The sequence below is a fragment of the Amyelois transitella genome, chromosome 14 (assembly GCF_032362555.1).
Source record: "Amyelois transitella isolate CPQ chromosome 14, ilAmyTran1.1, whole genome shotgun sequence".
NCBI lineage: Eukaryota > Metazoa > Arthropoda > Insecta > Lepidoptera > Pyralidae > Amyelois > Amyelois transitella.
In genome coordinates this window covers 5,524,090-5,541,803 of record NC_083517.1, presented here as the reverse complement: position 1 = coordinate 5,541,803, position 17,714 = coordinate 5,524,090, and the positions used below count along the sequence as shown (strand labels likewise).

Genomic DNA, 17,714 nt, shown 5'->3' with positions numbered 1-17,714 from the left:
CTTCATCGAGTGGGTTTCATGAATCGTCTCTGACGGGGAAACGCGGCAAGGCCGGAGGGGTCTGCGAGTGCCGCGGGCGGGCGGCGGAAATTCAGTCGTTCGGCAACTCTGCGTAAGACTGCCGCGGGTTTCGCTCCCACCCTTAAACAACGTGAAACTGCACAAAAAAAATACCACATCCGGACGGTGTTAATTAGAAACAGATAAATTTTCCATTGAAATTTCCTTGCATGGCGTTCATTGCCTTGGTGCTCAGTGTCCTTGGATTGCTTACAACCAACATGAAGATGGTGAATGAAGTCGTTAAAGAAAATCTGGACGAGGTATGTTTGCAATTACAAACTTTTTATCCTTATATTATGATATTTTTATATACTTTTCATTATTAATTTTCTGACCTTAAATTTTAGAAAAAGTAACTATTCCTCAACTGAAATTTAAAAGGAACATCCTAATATATGTATATTTCTAACTGTTTCTCGCGACTTTGTCAGCCTTTTGTTTCCAAATAAAATATTTTTCATTTTTTCATTTTTTTGTCAGCCTTGAATCTCTATAAACTTTAGCTTATTATGTTCTTCCAATGTCTCATCTATATTATTGCAAAGTTGCATAAAATCCGTTCAGTGGTTTTTGCGTTAAAGGGTTACAATCCACAAATCCTCACACAATAATATTTATATATAATACGTATATTAGTAGCATAATCTTGTTGTAGGAACCTAAGTAGCCACATAACCCGCGGATACCTTGTTCCTTTGCTTCATCTAAGTATTATAGATACATTCATTCCTTGCATTCTCCTTTTGCTTCTTCTGCATTCATCAATCTTTTCATACAGGTTCATCGATAATCTAGTTTCTGAAGAGATAAGTATAGTTTAAAAAATAGTATTATAATAATTCATCAATATAAAATGTTGGTGCTGTAACTTGAAATTGTAAACTAGGTATTGACGGATCTGATATGTATCTGATGTTACTTATATTATTAGGTATTATAGTATTATAGTAAGTTCATTAGAACTAACAGGATCTTACCTGTGATGACTTCATGATCCATCCATAATCCATCCGTTTTGTAACTTTATTTAATTTAATCTAAAAGAGAAAAAACAAAAAAAGATTTTTGAGACATTTTAATTAGATACGCAAAACTATTTTTTTTAATAATTATTAAATCATTTATTCATAACCCAATTTGTTAGTTTACAAGGTCAGCTTATATATTGTGTTGGCCGGGTTAGTTTTACATTTGCATTAGAAGGTTGAATCCCTGACATGGAGACTAGTAAAAAACTGTATTATAAGTGTCAGTGATTCTACGATATCTTTGACTTATTTAACTACAAAAATGTTTAAAGCGAGTGTGTTTGTATATACATGTGTGTGTGTTCAAATTCAAAATTCAAAATTCTTTAGAAAATTGTGTGTTTATAATATGTATGAATGTGTATATACACATATTCATACATATTATAAACACATTATACACATATTCAAGTTTATTTAATTTATTTAAGGAGATCATCAGTTACTTTATATTTTGACCTCATCCTTACTTATTACTCATCTTATCATCTGAATGTGCCGTGTGGTTCCCGGCACCAATTCAAAAAAGAATAGGACAACTCCATCTCTTTCCCACGGATGTCGTAAAAGGCGACTAAGGGATAGGCTTACAAACTTGGGATTCTTTTTTTGGCGATGGGCTAGCAACCTGTCGCTATTTGAATCTCAATTCTATCATTAAGCCAAATAGCTGAACGTGGCCATTCAGTCTTTTCAAGATTGTTGACTCTGTCTACCCCCAAGGGATATAGACGTGACCATGTGTATGTATGTATGTATGTATCATCTGAAATACAGTATTAAAGAAAAACTTCGTATAATCTTATTGAACAACCCTTTGATATGTCCGCTGTCGGTATAAGCTTCTTATTCTTGGTGAACAATACAAAACTTTTACGTTTCTCATATTCCTTGTCATCATTTGCATTACTGAAAGTTCTGTCTTCAAAAGCACAACACTATCATGTTCTTGACAATGAGCGCCGCAGGTAGCAGTAACTGTTTTATGTACTTTTGTCATTCGTTCCCGAAAAATACGACTCCTACAGACTTGCCGTAAGAATAACTTTGACAACTTGGTTATCTTTTGATCATGTTGATTTAGGTACAATCATGCTCACAATAGATGAATCTCAATGCCTATCCAATCTCTTAGCCAAGGTTAAAAGTAATGTATTTGGCTTCTTCTGTAAAAACTTAATAGTAAATTTTTTTTAATGCAGAACTACACTGTATATATGTAAAATGGTAAAACTTAATGATAATTTTATATATTATTTGGATATCTAATGAAAAAAACGTTACCTATTTGAAAATTTTGTTTGCGGCTCCTAAATCAAGTATGAATCATATTAGATGAAATAATTTTAAGTGATGTTAAAAAACCAGACATTCATTAACTAAATTAATCTAGAATATATTTTCAGACATATATTGTAGTAGGTACATGTTATTACAATGGTTAGCATACTAAAATTATGTTAGGTACAACATAAACATACACTGACAGCCACGGTGACGCAACACATCCTTGCCTAACGCCTTTCTCAATCTTAAACCACTCAGTGTGCGCTCCGTTTATTCTGACACAAGCACTCGAATCCTCATATAAGGATTTCAGTTCTCGTATTAAGAGACTGCTCACCCCATGCATAGAAAGTGCTGACCACAATTCATTCCTCTCAACTCTGTCATAGGCCTTTTCCAGATCTACGAATGTGCAATAGACTTTTTGACTCTTGGCCAAAAACTTTTCGGCTATGCACCGCAAATAAAAGACCTGATCAGTACATCCCATTCCCTTTCGAAATCCCGCTTGAGTATCCCATATTTTGTCATCAGTTTCATTCCTGACTCTATTAATCAATACCTTAGCATACAATTTGCCGACAACGCTAAGCAGGTTTATACCACGATAATTTTTGCAGTCCAGTTGTGACCCTTTTCCTTTGTAAAGTGGCACGATAACCGCCTTACACCAATCTTTTGGTACTCGGCCGCTTCTCCAACACAAATTGAAAAGGCAGTACAACTGTCTAGCTACGACGCCTTTTCCTGCTTTTAGCATCTCGACCGAAACTCTATCATACCCAGCAGCCTTACCCGCTTTCATACTCTTAAGTGCTTCCACAATTTCGAACATTTCAATTTTGCCTTCCATCTCATTCTCTTTTTCTTCGCTATAGCAGAACTCTTTCTTATTTTCTTCAAATAAACTCTCAAAATAGTCCTTCCATATCTTTAGCACACATTCTTCTCCTTTCACAACGCTACCATCCTGGCATCTGATCCTAGTCAGCTCTCTGGTTATAGTTTTTCCTCGGGCTGACCTTACGGATTTCCAAAATACTTTCAGATTTGACTAAAAATCTTCTGATAACCTTTTATCAAATTCCTCTTTATACTCTTCTTTCTTTCTAATCACAGCTTGCTTAACCAAATCTTTCATTTTTTTATATTCCTTACGTGCTTCATTCACATCTTCATCTATAACCTCTTGCATTCTTAAGTGCATTCTCTTGCATTATGAACTTGTTAGGTGATGTTTTATCGAATATCTAATTATTTTGATACATGTATCGATATAGCCCAGCAATGAAGCGGTACTTACTTAAAATATTAAAAACCAATTGCGAGACGCTTTCACACTCTCGTTTCATAAGTTCCACGGGACAATTACTGATGATTGATTGCTACCAAGTAATCAAATCTGTCAAATGTACCACTTCAACGAGTTCTAACGTCACGGGTTAACAACCTCAAGGAGAGATGGAAGTGGCAGAGTGGGGGTCTTAGAATAATTTTTATTACATATCACATCTTTGATCCTTTCCCCTCCGGGTAGACAGAGTCAGTCATAAAAGACAAGAAATACCGGTTACTATGATTGATATCGTGATATTTCGAAATTATTTATTTCTACAAAAAAAAATTTATTTGACGGGTGTTAACATACATTAATATGCTATTATTAACATGCATTAACTTGCTAAATACATTTTATGGATAGATTTAAAAACTAAAAAAAAGGGAAGAAGGCAAATACACTTAAATTTAAAATTACCTTGTTGAAGTCGGATATAAATATAAATAACATTAGGTCGTTACCCAACGATAAAATTGCTACTTTCACAAACTTTTGTTTGCAAAATAGTTGCAATAACCGAGTCTAGGGGTCGATCGATCTAGTTAAATATAACCTTCGTAGTTGCCACCATAAGCACAATCAGACCACTTTTTAATTTCCCATCCATCGCGTTGAGACTGGTTAACCGTCCGTTTCTAAGATTGTGAAACTCATTGCCGTAGCATACATACATACATACATAAAATCACTCCTCTTTCCTGGAGGTATAGGCAGAGTCTACCTCTTTCCACTTGCCACGATCTCTGCATACTTCCTTCGCTTCATCCACATTCATGCAAGCTCGGCGGTTTCCGGTACTTTTGACTTGACCCTTTACCAGGACGTCCTTAATTTGATCAAGATACGTTCGTCTAGGACTTCCCACTCCGACCTTTCCCTCCACACTCTCCTTGTATATCTGCTAAGTCAACCTGCTTTCATTCATCCTCTCCACATGACCGAACCATCTTAACATACCCTTTTCTATTCCTGTAACTACCTTCCTTCACATCACATCATTTATTTAAAAAAAAACATTCCCTTATCACGCTGTTCTTATCCGGTCACTCATTTCCCACCCATCATACTCCTTAACGCTCTAATTTCCACTGCATTTATTCTGCTTTCGTGCTTCTTTTGCCATACCCAACTTTCACTCCCACTACATTAATGTTGGGACCAACACGCCCCTATGCACAGCCAGTTGAGCCTTTTTGGATAATTTCTGACTGCTCATAAAGGCATGCAAAGTGCAAAGCTCCATTCACCATGTTCCCCGCGTTCACTCTCCTTTCAATATCACTCTCACACTTGCCATCTGATGTAAACTTTGATCCTAGATATACAAACTCTGTTACTAGCTCAACTTTTTCTCCTCCAATTAAAATATCACATGCTGTCATTTCTTTCTCCGTTTCAAAAACCAGTTTTTTTTTTTTTTACATTTTACCATCTCCTGTAATTCTTCCACTGATGACTTCAGTATAACCTGATCGTCGGCATAGAGCAGACATTTGACGAGTAACTCATTCATCCTTAATCAATTTTCAGACTCTTTCAAATCTGTCAAACAACTATTCATAAATAGGTTGAACAGCCACGGTGACGCAACACATCCTTGCCTAACGCCTTTCTCAATCTTAAACCACTCAGTGTGCGCTCCGTTATCCTGACAAAAGCAATAACAATTTGGAAATATCTTTCCAAGTACAGGCATCGTTCAGTTACTATATTGTATGTATAGATATAGATATATCAGTACTAAAATAATTGCTCCTCTAACGTATAACGAAAAATATGTTTTTGTACCCGTTCCTCCTCCTTATTTTTATATGTATATATTCAATCTGTGATTAGCGTTGTGGGTGGCATAGTTATATAATGTAATTGTTTTTTTATTCCTGAATCAAAAAATTGTGTTCCCCTACCTGAACATTATCAGTCAGTCATTCAGAAATGCTATTACTCTTTGTTATACTGTGCTCGAATCGCAAGAGTTTCATTATAACATGCACATTGATGACTGACAATTTTTACAACTACATTTGACTCAAATTTGAAAAACTTATTTTGCATCGCAATTCCAACAGACAGCAGAACCTATGTAATTTTATTTATTGTGTTTATCTTTCTCGATGTTTTCTGTGTACATAAATTAGTAAATAAATTAATTTTAAATGGTATGTAGTATGGTTTTAGTTCCTCTTTGAAGAGGAACCCGGGTGTACAATTGGGAAAGTCAGGTTTTTACACGAAGCAACTCCAGTGTGAACTCAGCAAGTATTGCGGGTGAACCTAACTCATACTTTAAATCATGGTAAAAGCTACAAGGTGAATGTGCCTATATAATTAGCTATTTTCAAACATCCCGATGGAATAGGAGGAACGGTTCAGAATCCATTTGATGGAGTCTATATAAAAAGATAAATTGCGGTAAAGTAGGTTTTTTACAACTTTTTATACGGAACAGAAAATGTTAAAGAAACTATTTTGGCTTTTATCAAATAAATAATGTGGATCGGAAAATGTAACTTTTAACAGATTTAAAAGTCACTGAATGGAAGTAAACCCCTTTGTTGGAACCCTCTACATGGAATTTAATTGAAGCTTTATCAAAATACAATACCTATCGCTGTTACTGGGAATCCACTAAAGAACATTTTTGTACATAGCAATAGTTAGGTGTCTCATGCTAAATCTCCCTTATAAATGCACCGTGTTGACAAAAAAAAACTAATGTTTCTGACTGATTGGTCAGCTGTTAGGTAGTTTCTATTTTAGTATGTGTATGGATATGCAACTGAAAATGTCTGTGACATAGTTGGTTCTGGGTTCATGGACATGATGGGTGACGAACGTTTTATGATTTACCTGGGTCGGGTGTTTATATCATTGAGTTATCACGAAACACAACTGGCGAACTTACTTCGAGGCACAATCTGTGTAATTTTTCTCATATATCTATTTATTTTGGCTTAAAGCCTCAAAATCACGATCAAGTAGAGCCATTACAGATATTTGTATGTTAAGTTGTTTGTTTATAATTGTTTACATATTATATCGGAGCGCCTTATACCCTCAGTTAATGACTTACGGATACTATAATAAACAAAACTCAACATAATTTTCGCTCTGGAAACTGATTTTGACTATACCAAAAAGGATTTAAATAATTAAAATACGTATTCTGTTAATTCCGTTAATACTTTCTAGTTTTTCCAATGGGCTTCGCTTTCGAACAGATTTCTTTCAACAATGTGCTTCAGGTTTTCTTAGAAATTTGTACACATGTAGTTACATAACGTGCTTTTGTGTATTTTAAATTTAATACACAATTTTCTATGGCATTTATTATATGAATTGAATTACGCGTAAACTTCATTATTAACTTTTTTTGTATGACTTAGTATGTTTTGGGATCCATTTTTAATGCATACCTATCTACTAATTTACAACGTGCAATCCGATAAGCTAGTTCTGTCAATGGGTTTGAGGGTTCATTACCCTTTAAATGGATTATGTTAGCGGCCTCGCTTATGCTACTTCGGAGTCGTGTAGGCAGAAACATGAGACACTAACAAGTTTCATTCATGCAATATACTGGTAAAATTATATACACACATACATACATACATACAATCCCGTCTTTATCCTTTACCGAAAATACTGAGTAAATAATCTTGAAAAGACTGACTACGTTTGGGTATATGGCTTTATAATGGAATTGAAATTCAAATAACTAATGACGTGTTCTAGCCCTTTGCCTAAAATAAGAATCCCTAATTTATTGGCGATTAATGGCGATATAACTAAATTATAGGTTCTTAAATACGTTAATCAACCCGAAAACAGTCATCAACGTCAACAATGATTCTTTACTGTTACCATGCCCTTCTGAATGTCTGTCGTCTGCTTATTGTGGTGGTAAACCTTCATATCGCATGGCCGACTTGGCCAGTTTTTATAACAGTGGAATTGAAAACACCGATTGTTATTCAGCCCATGCAAGAAAGATACGTGATCCGATTCTTGAAGGTTGAAACAATACAGGCGTAACAAATGTATCAAATCATATTTGGCATACTTACCTATGTGAAATGTAATCATGAAAATTAAATGAGATAGAGCAAAATTTTAAATTTCAGAGCGTGGTTTCTAATTAGAGAGTCCTAATTTTGTTTTTTGTCGTATTTTAGCGTAAGATGCTATGGATGGAGATGGATACTCTTATATAAATAAAAATGAACTGTATAATAACTTGAGATAAAACAAATTTGCTACTTAAAGATAACACTGCACTGCACTTTCAAAATAATAATTATAACAGGTTGTCAACAAGTATCCATAATACTTCCTGCCTGCATTAAATACCAGCCTGGCTGATTTCTTTTGAAATAAGCAGAACTTATGTAATTTTGGTTCTTATGTTTATCATTATCAATATTTTCTGTGTACAAAAATTTGTTAATAAATAAATAAAATTTCCATCTCACACTTAAAATTGATCGAACTTAAGAGGTAAGATAACAAAGAGAATTGAACAATGTGCCGTGTGATTCTCGGCACCATTAGAAAAATAAAAGGACCACTCCATCTCTTTCCCATGGATTTCGTAAAAAGCGACTAAGAGATAGGCTTATAAACTTGAGATTCTTTTAGGCGACAGACACTATTTGAATCTCAATGCTATCATTAAGCCAAAGAGTTGAACGTAGCCTATCAGTCTTTTTAAGACTTTTGGCTCTATCTACCCTGCAAGGGATGTAGACGTGATTATTTGTATGTAGAAGAGGACAATGTTAGTGGCGCAAATACTTATATTTCGCCATCTTGATGAATATCACTCTTTTACAGTTCTTTGTTTGGCTGATAACACCAAATCAAGCAGGTTAAACTTAAATAAAAATACTCATCCTTTGTATAACGCCATAGGGAGGTGCATAAAAATCAGCTTTTAACTTTTACCGAGCTCAAAGAACTCTATTATGCTTTGAAAGGTTTAAAACTCGAAAGCTTTCTCGATGTTGCTCACAAGGTTTATCAATATTGAGAACTAGCTGTTGGTCGTATATTTGTTTGACGTAAAAGTTCACTGACGATCTCAATTCATAAATATGACCTCCTGTTTACTCTCTTAGAGAGGCGAGGGAAAAAGTGTTGTATGCCAGTTTTCAAATTGAACCATGCTAATGCCTAAGTCCTTCTAACATGAGACCTAGCAGTTTGGGCTATGCAAAGATATGTCAGTCAATCAGGCAACTTATTCTATCATAATTTTTATAGTTATAGACAAACTAGGAGAATCATAACGTTGTTAATGCTTTATAAGCAGAAATAGACATCATAATAATAGTCCGCTGTCTCGAGTAATTTCACACATTGTCAGGAAACGCTAATGTTGTCCTGCGAGGGGTCGCGTGACGAGGGTCACGTATTTCTTCAAATGTGACATAGTTATCTAACCAAGCATTACCGGATTTCTGCATGACAGGCCAGTTAGTTTTAGCCTTTAATTTTAATAATAATTACTTATCATTTCCAAACATTCAGTTGACCGTGTCTGATTTGCTCTTTTCGAGTCTGTTGGCTCTATCTACCCCGTAAGGGATAAAGACATGATTATATGTCCTATAACTTATCACATCACTGTTATATAGATGCCATGACATTGAGTGCACAAAGTAAAACCAAAAGTAAGCTCTATAATTGATATAAAAATATTTCATTAGTATATTATAGAATACTGCGCAAATATCTATATATAGTACATCGTTTTTACGAAAATACGCTTAGGGACATTTAATATCCTGTAATATAGTGCTATCTAGTGCATTATATATACTACCCGTGTTTAATTTACGATTATATAGGTAAATCCTGTACTTGTTCACAAGGCGGCATTGAATCTACTTGAAAGCTTGCGTATGCGCATTTGCCTGAAACTACAGTATATATAATAGTACGAGTATTTTAACGTAGTACGCGAGAGAATATAACTCACGGGATAATAAAATAAATTCTTAACATAATATTTCATAAGGTTGTTCACTAAACAGATACTTTTATAGATCAGTATTTAAAATAAAAAACCATTGCCCATTGAACATTCGTAAAATATAAAATCCGTTCATTGACATAATGCTTAATAATCTGTATACCGATTGTAAATGATACGGTGACCACAAATAAGCTTCTCTTTAAATTACCATCCAATCAGGTTTGTCAATGACCGGGTAATGAAAGTTATTAGGTGTGTACCTATTCCGAATCTAATAATCGATTCAATTTTAAGTTTTTGGACGAAAGAATATCAATAATGGTCTGAATTAATTATATCTAATTATATTTTCCCCAAAACGCGTAACTAAAACAAACAGTCCAATGGATAACTTACTTTTTTCAGTCGGTCGAAAATTACTTACAAATTTCCGTAGCCTTTGTCTTGACTTGACAGGAGAAGTCCCTTTTTCCTGAATACGTAAAAGGTAGGTCAACAACTTAAAAACATCGAATAGTCCAAATTGTGGTCACAAAGAAGTTATTATGTGGCAGAGAGTTTCAGGTATCTGTGTAAGTTTTTGCAAGCTATTTTTCGAATAGAAATTCAGCGACTCTTTTTAGAGACCACACTTTTATTGGTTTGAATCCAAACAGTTACTTTGACTATTGGAAAAAGGAAATCGAAAACTGACACATTCAATTACTTGAATTGTACTATTTAATAAATCGATGATCGTAAGAGTATCGTAAACTCGTTGAGATTGGCTCGAGTCGCTTCATATAACCTGACTAAAGCAGCTTACTGTAAACGTGAACCCCAGGCTCTACAAAAAAAAACATAATAAAGACTGATACAGGAAGAATTTCAAATGAACCAAAATTTATATGGAGGAAGGATTACAATCAATAAATTTACTTTAATTTGATTTTTAAATATGTCTTTTGTCATGTTTTAATAGTAAGTTAATGTTGATACTGAGAACGATACATTACCTTTATCTGAACCTTTTGTCTCGCAATAATGAACTGTTCCTTCCCGTGCGATTTGCGATTAACGAAAAATCCAGCTTCTGTTGTTTTACATTTTTATTCATCATAACATACTTACCATGTTCCGTAGTTTCTTGCATTACTTTACGCTAACTTTAAAGCGATAAAAGGAACGTTGTTGAATTTTCCCGTTTCAGAGAAATCTTACCATAAGTACCTACTTATACCGTTTTTCATCGTTACCAAAGAATTTCCATCGAAAAGTGTAAATATTTTTTTTACACTAACATAATACGATACTTTCTGTCGATTTAGTAGCAAAACTCTTTTCAAAACACACAGAGCGATATGGAGTGTTCCTATTCTACTCTTCCAGAAACCATACATTACACGTTTTCATATATTAGGTGGCTGATCACGACAGAACCCGGCGCCCACCTGCTTAACAGGGGTGGAAATATCAAAAGACCTATTTACGAAATCTTGACTTTTCTTATCTTTCTTACTTTTAAGACCAGGGCAAAATTAAAAAAGAAGGATTCAATAAAAAAAGATGCCTTGTTGTCGTTCGAGTGACCACGCAGTTTTTTATAATTTCTGACTTTTTTGGACCTGTTAACAGCCCCCATAGCGCGGCACGCGCGACGCCTTTTTATTATCCGAACTGCTTGAATATAGCTGTCCCATTTCACGTTAAAATAAAAAGCGAAACAGCGATAGTTTTTTATAAGTAACCTATACGCAATTTCCTGACTGCGTAAATTTAATCAGTATATTCTTACATAGTTTTTTATTTGTCTATTACATTTTGATCAAACGTCACAGTTTTAGAAAAAAATGTTTATTAGTATTTATTTACCATAAGGTCGATTTATAAATAAGTTGACATGAAAACTCATTTCTGTATCGATTGTTGAAATTAAATTGCTGCCACTTGGTTTTTTGGTTAGACATTTTGCGGTTATGGCATGTTTTAAGAGTACGTCGTCCGCAATCAACGCTGTATTAAAAAATCATGTCTACTTGGACTATACTCTCGCATTATCCCAAAGATGTGTGCATTAATGTTTTTCTTTTTTGTATATATGTATCTTTATGTTAGTCTTCATAGGAGTGTAAATAAAATAAATCAAGCATTTTATTGACCAGCCTTAAATACTTTGCACACTTGTTTCTATACGTTTTCAATATTATAACACAATTTGTAACGGGAAATCTATAAAAGTCCCTTTTTACACAATCGCTGTTACGTCTTCAATAAATAAAAATACGAAAGAAAGTATAACTTATCTAACGGACTAATTGGCAGATTCATCAGAGCTTTCATGACGTTGCAGCGGAATAACTACTACACCATATCAGTTTACAGTGCGAATGATGCAACATATTAGTTTATTTTTCGTCGCGTTTGTAAAAGCTTTATATATTTTAAGTACTAAATTAAAAGTAACGCGAAAGATTGATTGCAAACACTGACATCTTCTTGCCGTATTGTTGGAATAAACAAACTTGAATCGTTCAGTTTTGAAATCTTTGATAAAAACTATTTTCTTTTCAAACAACGCTTCTAAGTCAAGGATTATAGATTTATCTACTCTTGACTGTTCAGTGATAATATATTTGGATTTAACTACCTACCTACTGGTTAATAAAAGTGAAAATAATGCAACATATTGTTAACATTTTAAAAATAGTAATTTATTGTCATGTGTTGGCAACACTGATTTGGCTTTTGACGTTGAGTTAGCCGCGTTTTTCGGTGTCATTGAAAAAAGGGGAATTCGAGCTACAAGAAGTATAAAGATGTATTATTGTAATTTATTAAAGAAGAACTGATAAAGGAATTCTGATTGTATCATTTAGTAAGTTAACAATTCAGAAGCGTGATTAAAGAGTTCACGCCCATCTGTAACAGTGAGTAAGTCAACTTGGTTAAATTCACGAACTCCAAAACTTGGTAAGTTCTTTATTTCCCGTCTTAATATATCCAGATATGAAATATCACAGTCTTTCGCATAAAAGGTCATCCAAACATTATAATACTAGTAGCGATATAAAGAAATAGGCACTTGTTCTGCCGTACATATTTTACCTAGATACTAACTTAGAGACCTCCAGCAAAGTGATTAAATGATTGATTCTTCATTGATTAGAACATGTACGTACTTAATCAGTCGAGATATCTAGGAAATTTTCACTAGATGTAAAGTGTCATTGCTCGTAAAGTCATTTCAAGTATAACAAGAGTACTTACCTAATAGAATTACATAAGGTCAACTAGGCTAATTGCGTCTACGGGGCTATTGCGTCTTTTTTAAGTTATTCGAAAACAGTTCGGTTCAGACTAACTAGTGCTATCTAGTTACATTTGTATAAACTAAAACCTTTACATAAATTACGTCTAGATGGCGTTGTAGTGAACTGACTCAATAATTCGGCCATTTTGTATATCGAATGCGTGTGGACAACTTGTTGCTGGTAGAGGTGAGTGTCAAAATCCTTGTTAATCTTAAGTTTTTCTTAAATTACCGATTTTAATTTATTATGAGTGTGAGGACTAATCAATGGGCTGCTTACACAGGCAGTTATTTTTAATAAAATAGCTTTATTGTAGGAGGTATTGATGTCGCCATTTTTAGGTTAGGATTTATATCTTGGGGTAAATGCATCTCGCCGTTACGAGGTAATTGCGACTGTGGGACGCATTTTCCTCAAAACATAAATCGTCAACCTTTTTGTGCTAGCATTTAATATATAAAAATTGTATTTCAGATAAAGAGTTTATACTTACCATGGTGATTTTGAAATACATGGACATTGACAAATACTTAACTAAATACGATTTTCAAAACTTTATACAACAAAGACTTGTATGGCCATGGCAGAATACTCATTTTAATTTGTCAACCAAGTGTTTCGGATGTGGAGAGCCAACAAACGTTATATCCAGTATGCCCCATCATTTTATTATGAATGAGATAATAGTTCAACATGCACGAGTATTGCTAGCAAGCTCATTTTTCTGGTGTCCTTTTTGTTCCATTTTTACTATTTACGAACATTATCCCGAAGATGAATGCGGGTATTGCCATGCAAATAATTTGATTTGATAATAAGGTAATTTCACTGCATGACATAATCGCCTTTTACGTGTATACAAAATCCTTATTCACATCAATTTTATTTCATTCATTTCAGATTTAAGATATTTATCAAAATGGTACGTAACTACAGAAAAAAAACACAACCTACGTACACTTTAGATACTTTAAATATAGCCGTCAAAGAAGTAAGAGATGGAATTTTAAATTCATATCAAGCTTCAAAACAATATAATATACCGCGGACAACTATAGTAGACAGAGTTAAACTTAGAAGAGGTGTCGTTAAAGAAACTAGAGGCAGGCCAACAGCCATAAATGTCAAATTTGAGAAAAGAATAGCTACCTCGCTCCACATTATGGAAAAGAACGGGTTCGGTCTGTCCTCTGAGGAAGTTATAAAACTTGTAACGCAATACGTTGAAAAAAATAAACTAACGACACCCTTCAAGGAGGGAGCCCCGGGTTATGAGTGGTTTTCTGGCTTTCGGAAAAGAAATAACTTATCTCTAAAAAAACCACAAGCGGTAGAGATGTCACGAAAAGCCGCATGTGACCCGTTCATAATCAAGGACTACTTCGACACACTTGAAGAGTATATAAAAACAATGGATTTACAATATAGTCCAGATAGAATATGGAATCTCGACGAATCTAGTTTCAGCAAGGACCCAGAAAAGACCAAAATTGTTGGGGCAAAAGGCTATGCGAGTACCAGAACAATTGCTTCGGCGGGAAAAGATAATGTGACTGTATTGTTTACAGTTAACGCAGCAGGTGAAAAATTGCCACCATTAATCATATACCGTGGCAAAAATATATGGGACCAATGGATGTCTCAAAATGCTTATGAAGGTACTTGTTATGCGGCCACAAAGAATGGGTGGATAGACGCTAAAGTTTTTGAGAAATACATGTTGGGGACAGTCTTGCCTCATGTAAGTAAAGAGTCACCTTGTTTAATAATATACGACGGCCATTCCACGCATATTCAATTACATGTATTAGAGAAAGCAAAAGAATTGGGCGTTGAAATTATAAAACTGCCATCACACGCGAGCCATCTGTTACAACCTTTAGATTTAGCGGTATTTAAATCTATGAAAGTTAGGTGGGATGCTAAAATATTGGCATGGCAACGGTTAAACGTAGGAGCCAAGATGCAAAAACACAATTTCAGTGAAATCCTCGGGGAAGTCTGGAAAGAGTTAGATCCCAAAATAATACGAAATGGATTTAAAAAAGGCGGCATATTCCCCCTAAATAAAGACGTAATACCTGTTGAAAAATACGACGCACAGGCTTTTAAAAGATTCAATGAAGCCAAAATAAAACAAGTTCCAACGTTATACAGTTTATGTTCACGACAAATAATAAAGACCATTAATAAGAAATGTACCTCAACAATTGACAACCACAAAAATAATATTATTTTCCATCCCAATGAGATACAGTTACCTGGTACAAGTCAAGGAACACCAAAAATTGAGATTTTGGAAGACCGGTATCTGAATAATGAAGAACTAGTATCCTTTGAAAGTTTGTTACTTAACACGATAAAAAAAGCTGACCCGACATATAAAATTAAGAAAAGAAAGGTAGTTCAAGGAAGTGAAGTAATTACACACGATGATTTTTTGAATAGATTGCGGAAAAATGAGGCTGAAAAACAAAAAAAAGAAGAAGAAAAAAGAGAACGAAAATCTAAATCAGAGGCGAAGAAAAATATAAAATCTAAACAGAAATTACCTATGCCTACGACTATAAAAAAATGTCAGAAGAAAATACCGAAAAAGATACCGAAATATTCATCGGACGAAAGCAGTGAAAGTGATAATATAATACTTAGCAGCGACTCTGATACAAGCGAAAACTGGGGAACATATTGTCATAAGATAATCCAACAAGTTGAAGAAGAAAGTAATATAAGTGATCATACATCCACTGAACTAGGACTTACATCTATACAATGTCATAAAATACAGCCAGATAAGGACCATATCACTAATGATGAATATGAACCAGATTCCAGTCAAAGGCATCCACAAGTTGGTGACTGGATTATTGTAAAATTCGCAACAAAGAAAACCGTGAAACACTTTATCGGAAATGTAATCTCATTGAATCATGGCCATCCTCAGGTTAAGTATTTGAGAAAAATTAAAAATAGTAAGATTGTATCCTTTCATTACCCTGACGTTGAGGACGTATCTGAACTCATACATGACATTGACATTGTTAAGTTTCTTGAAAACCCCCTAATAACACGAAGAGGACACGTAGTTTTCAAAGAAAAATTTGAAGGATTCAATATTCAGTAGAGTATAGAAAATGTATTGTTGATTTTTCTGATCAGTAAGACTGAATTACATAGTATTATGTAATGACAATTGTATTTAAAAGTTAAAATACTCAGTATTAGATACCATATTTTTATGTGATTATTTGTTGAATACTGTGGTTGAATAATATGACACTACTTAAGTACGAAGATTTTTGTTCTGTTAATTTGTCTTAAGAAATTTTATGTCGATTAATCTTGTTATTTAATTGTTTAAGCATGAAAACTTGTATACGCTATCTAAGTATAAGTACATTTTCTAGAGTAGGTTAGCTTAAGTCATTAGTTACCGAATGATCTGATATTTCTGGTCAAATATACAAGACTGAACTTTGTTATAATATGTCACATAGTGACTGATTTTAAGTTGGAGTATGGAGAGATGTCGATTACTGTTAATTAGTATGATTAAGCTAATTATATAAAGTTTCAGTATATCCTTAAGTTTATTCTAATAATCTTATCTGATATTGCTGGTCAAATTTTGCAAGACTGAATTTCTTTATAATATGTCACATAGTGACTGACTGGAAGTTAGAATATAACGTTGGTGTGTGGACAGATGTTGATTACTGTTAATTAGTGTGATTAAGCTAATTATGTTAAATTTCATTATAACAAAAGTTTACTTTTCTAAAGAATATTTTTGCTGTAATAAGCATCTTTTCGACTAATATTTTACAATTATGAAGGTAACAACGCCTAAATCTAACTTGATAACACAATCAAGTTAGATTTAGGCGTTGTTAAGTCAAAACATGCCATTTTTTATTTACTGGATAATAAGTTCAGAATAGTTTTCCTTTGGCAGGATTTTTGTATAGATTTTTGTTCCCAGTACCGAAAATTTGATTTTGAAAATTAAGAACAACGCATTTATAAAAAGTTGGCTCTTATTTTAATTTTTTATAATAAAAATTGTATAATGTAATGCAGATTTTTTTATTTACAATTCTTACCACTATTAAAATCTCATAGGTTTCTACTACCTACAAGTAAGTACATGCAAATAGGTGGTCCGAGAGGGGGCAAGTTTTATGAGTAAAATGTTGACAACATCTGGATTTAGCACGAGGCAAATGCGTCTATAAAAAACTAGGCGCATTTCCCCCCGACCTTACCAAATCTTCTCTGAATGCATCAAGTATTCTCTTTGTCTTATTAAATTATCACCTATAGCATAGAAAATTGGTTTGTAAAAAGCTACCTTGTTTTCATCCCGATAAACCTACTAATTCAGTATTTACTTAATAAAGACGCATTTGACCCAAACGGGGTAAATGCGTAAGAAAAACCTCTTTCAAAAACACTCAATATGCCACCTTTTTAAAACTCTGGTGAAAAAAACATTGATATAAATTTATACATAAGAAGTCATTTAATAGGCTTGATGTTCAAAAACAACGATAATGCCATGAATTCGCCTACATTATGGCGTTAACTTCAAGTGATCGGGAAATATGACGCAATTACCCCGGTTGACCTTACTGATCTATTACTGTTTAGTGAAGAGAATCTACTGACTGCTTGATAAAAGTTATCTATCGAAAGTAAAACATAGTATATTTGTAATTGTAACAAACATG

At 33.9% G+C, this 17,714-nt stretch overlaps 2 protein-coding genes across 4 annotated transcripts in view; both read left to right on the top strand.

Annotated features, from left to right (window-relative positions):
• Positions 1 to 234: 234 nt before the first annotated feature.
• LOC106139863 (uncharacterized) overlaps positions 235 to 17,714 on the top strand; it is a 32,969-nt gene continuing 15,489 nt past the window's right edge. The window contains exon 1 of the mRNA XM_060947816.1: positions 235 to 323. The gene's annotated coding sequence lies outside the window, so the exon portion shown is untranslated. The remainder of the gene's footprint in view (positions 324 to 17,714) is intronic.
• On the top strand, positions 13,136 to 17,259 carry LOC132902478 (uncharacterized). 3 transcript variants are annotated; one of them, XM_060947629.1, is made up of 2 exons: positions 13,136 to 13,170; positions 13,459 to 17,259. In XM_060947629.1, the coding sequence occupies exon 2, from the start codon at positions 13,904 to 13,906 to the stop codon at positions 16,106 to 16,108; it is 2,205 nt and encodes a 734-aa protein (XP_060803612.1). In that variant the 5' UTR covers positions 13,136 to 13,170; positions 13,459 to 13,903; the 3' UTR covers positions 16,109 to 17,259. The 3 variants fall into 3 exon arrangements, with proteins under 3 accessions (XP_060803612.1, XP_060803614.1, XP_060803613.1); XM_060947631.1 differs by having other exon boundaries at positions 13,138 to 13,170; positions 13,885 to 17,259; XM_060947630.1 differs by having other exon boundaries at positions 13,142 to 13,803; positions 13,885 to 17,259.

What these genes read in the sequence shown, in the direction of transcription:
- LOC132902478 (XM_060947629.1), top strand. Translation starts at nt 13,904, where the DNA reads ATGGTACGTAACTACAGAAAAAAAACACAACCTACGTACACTTTAGAT.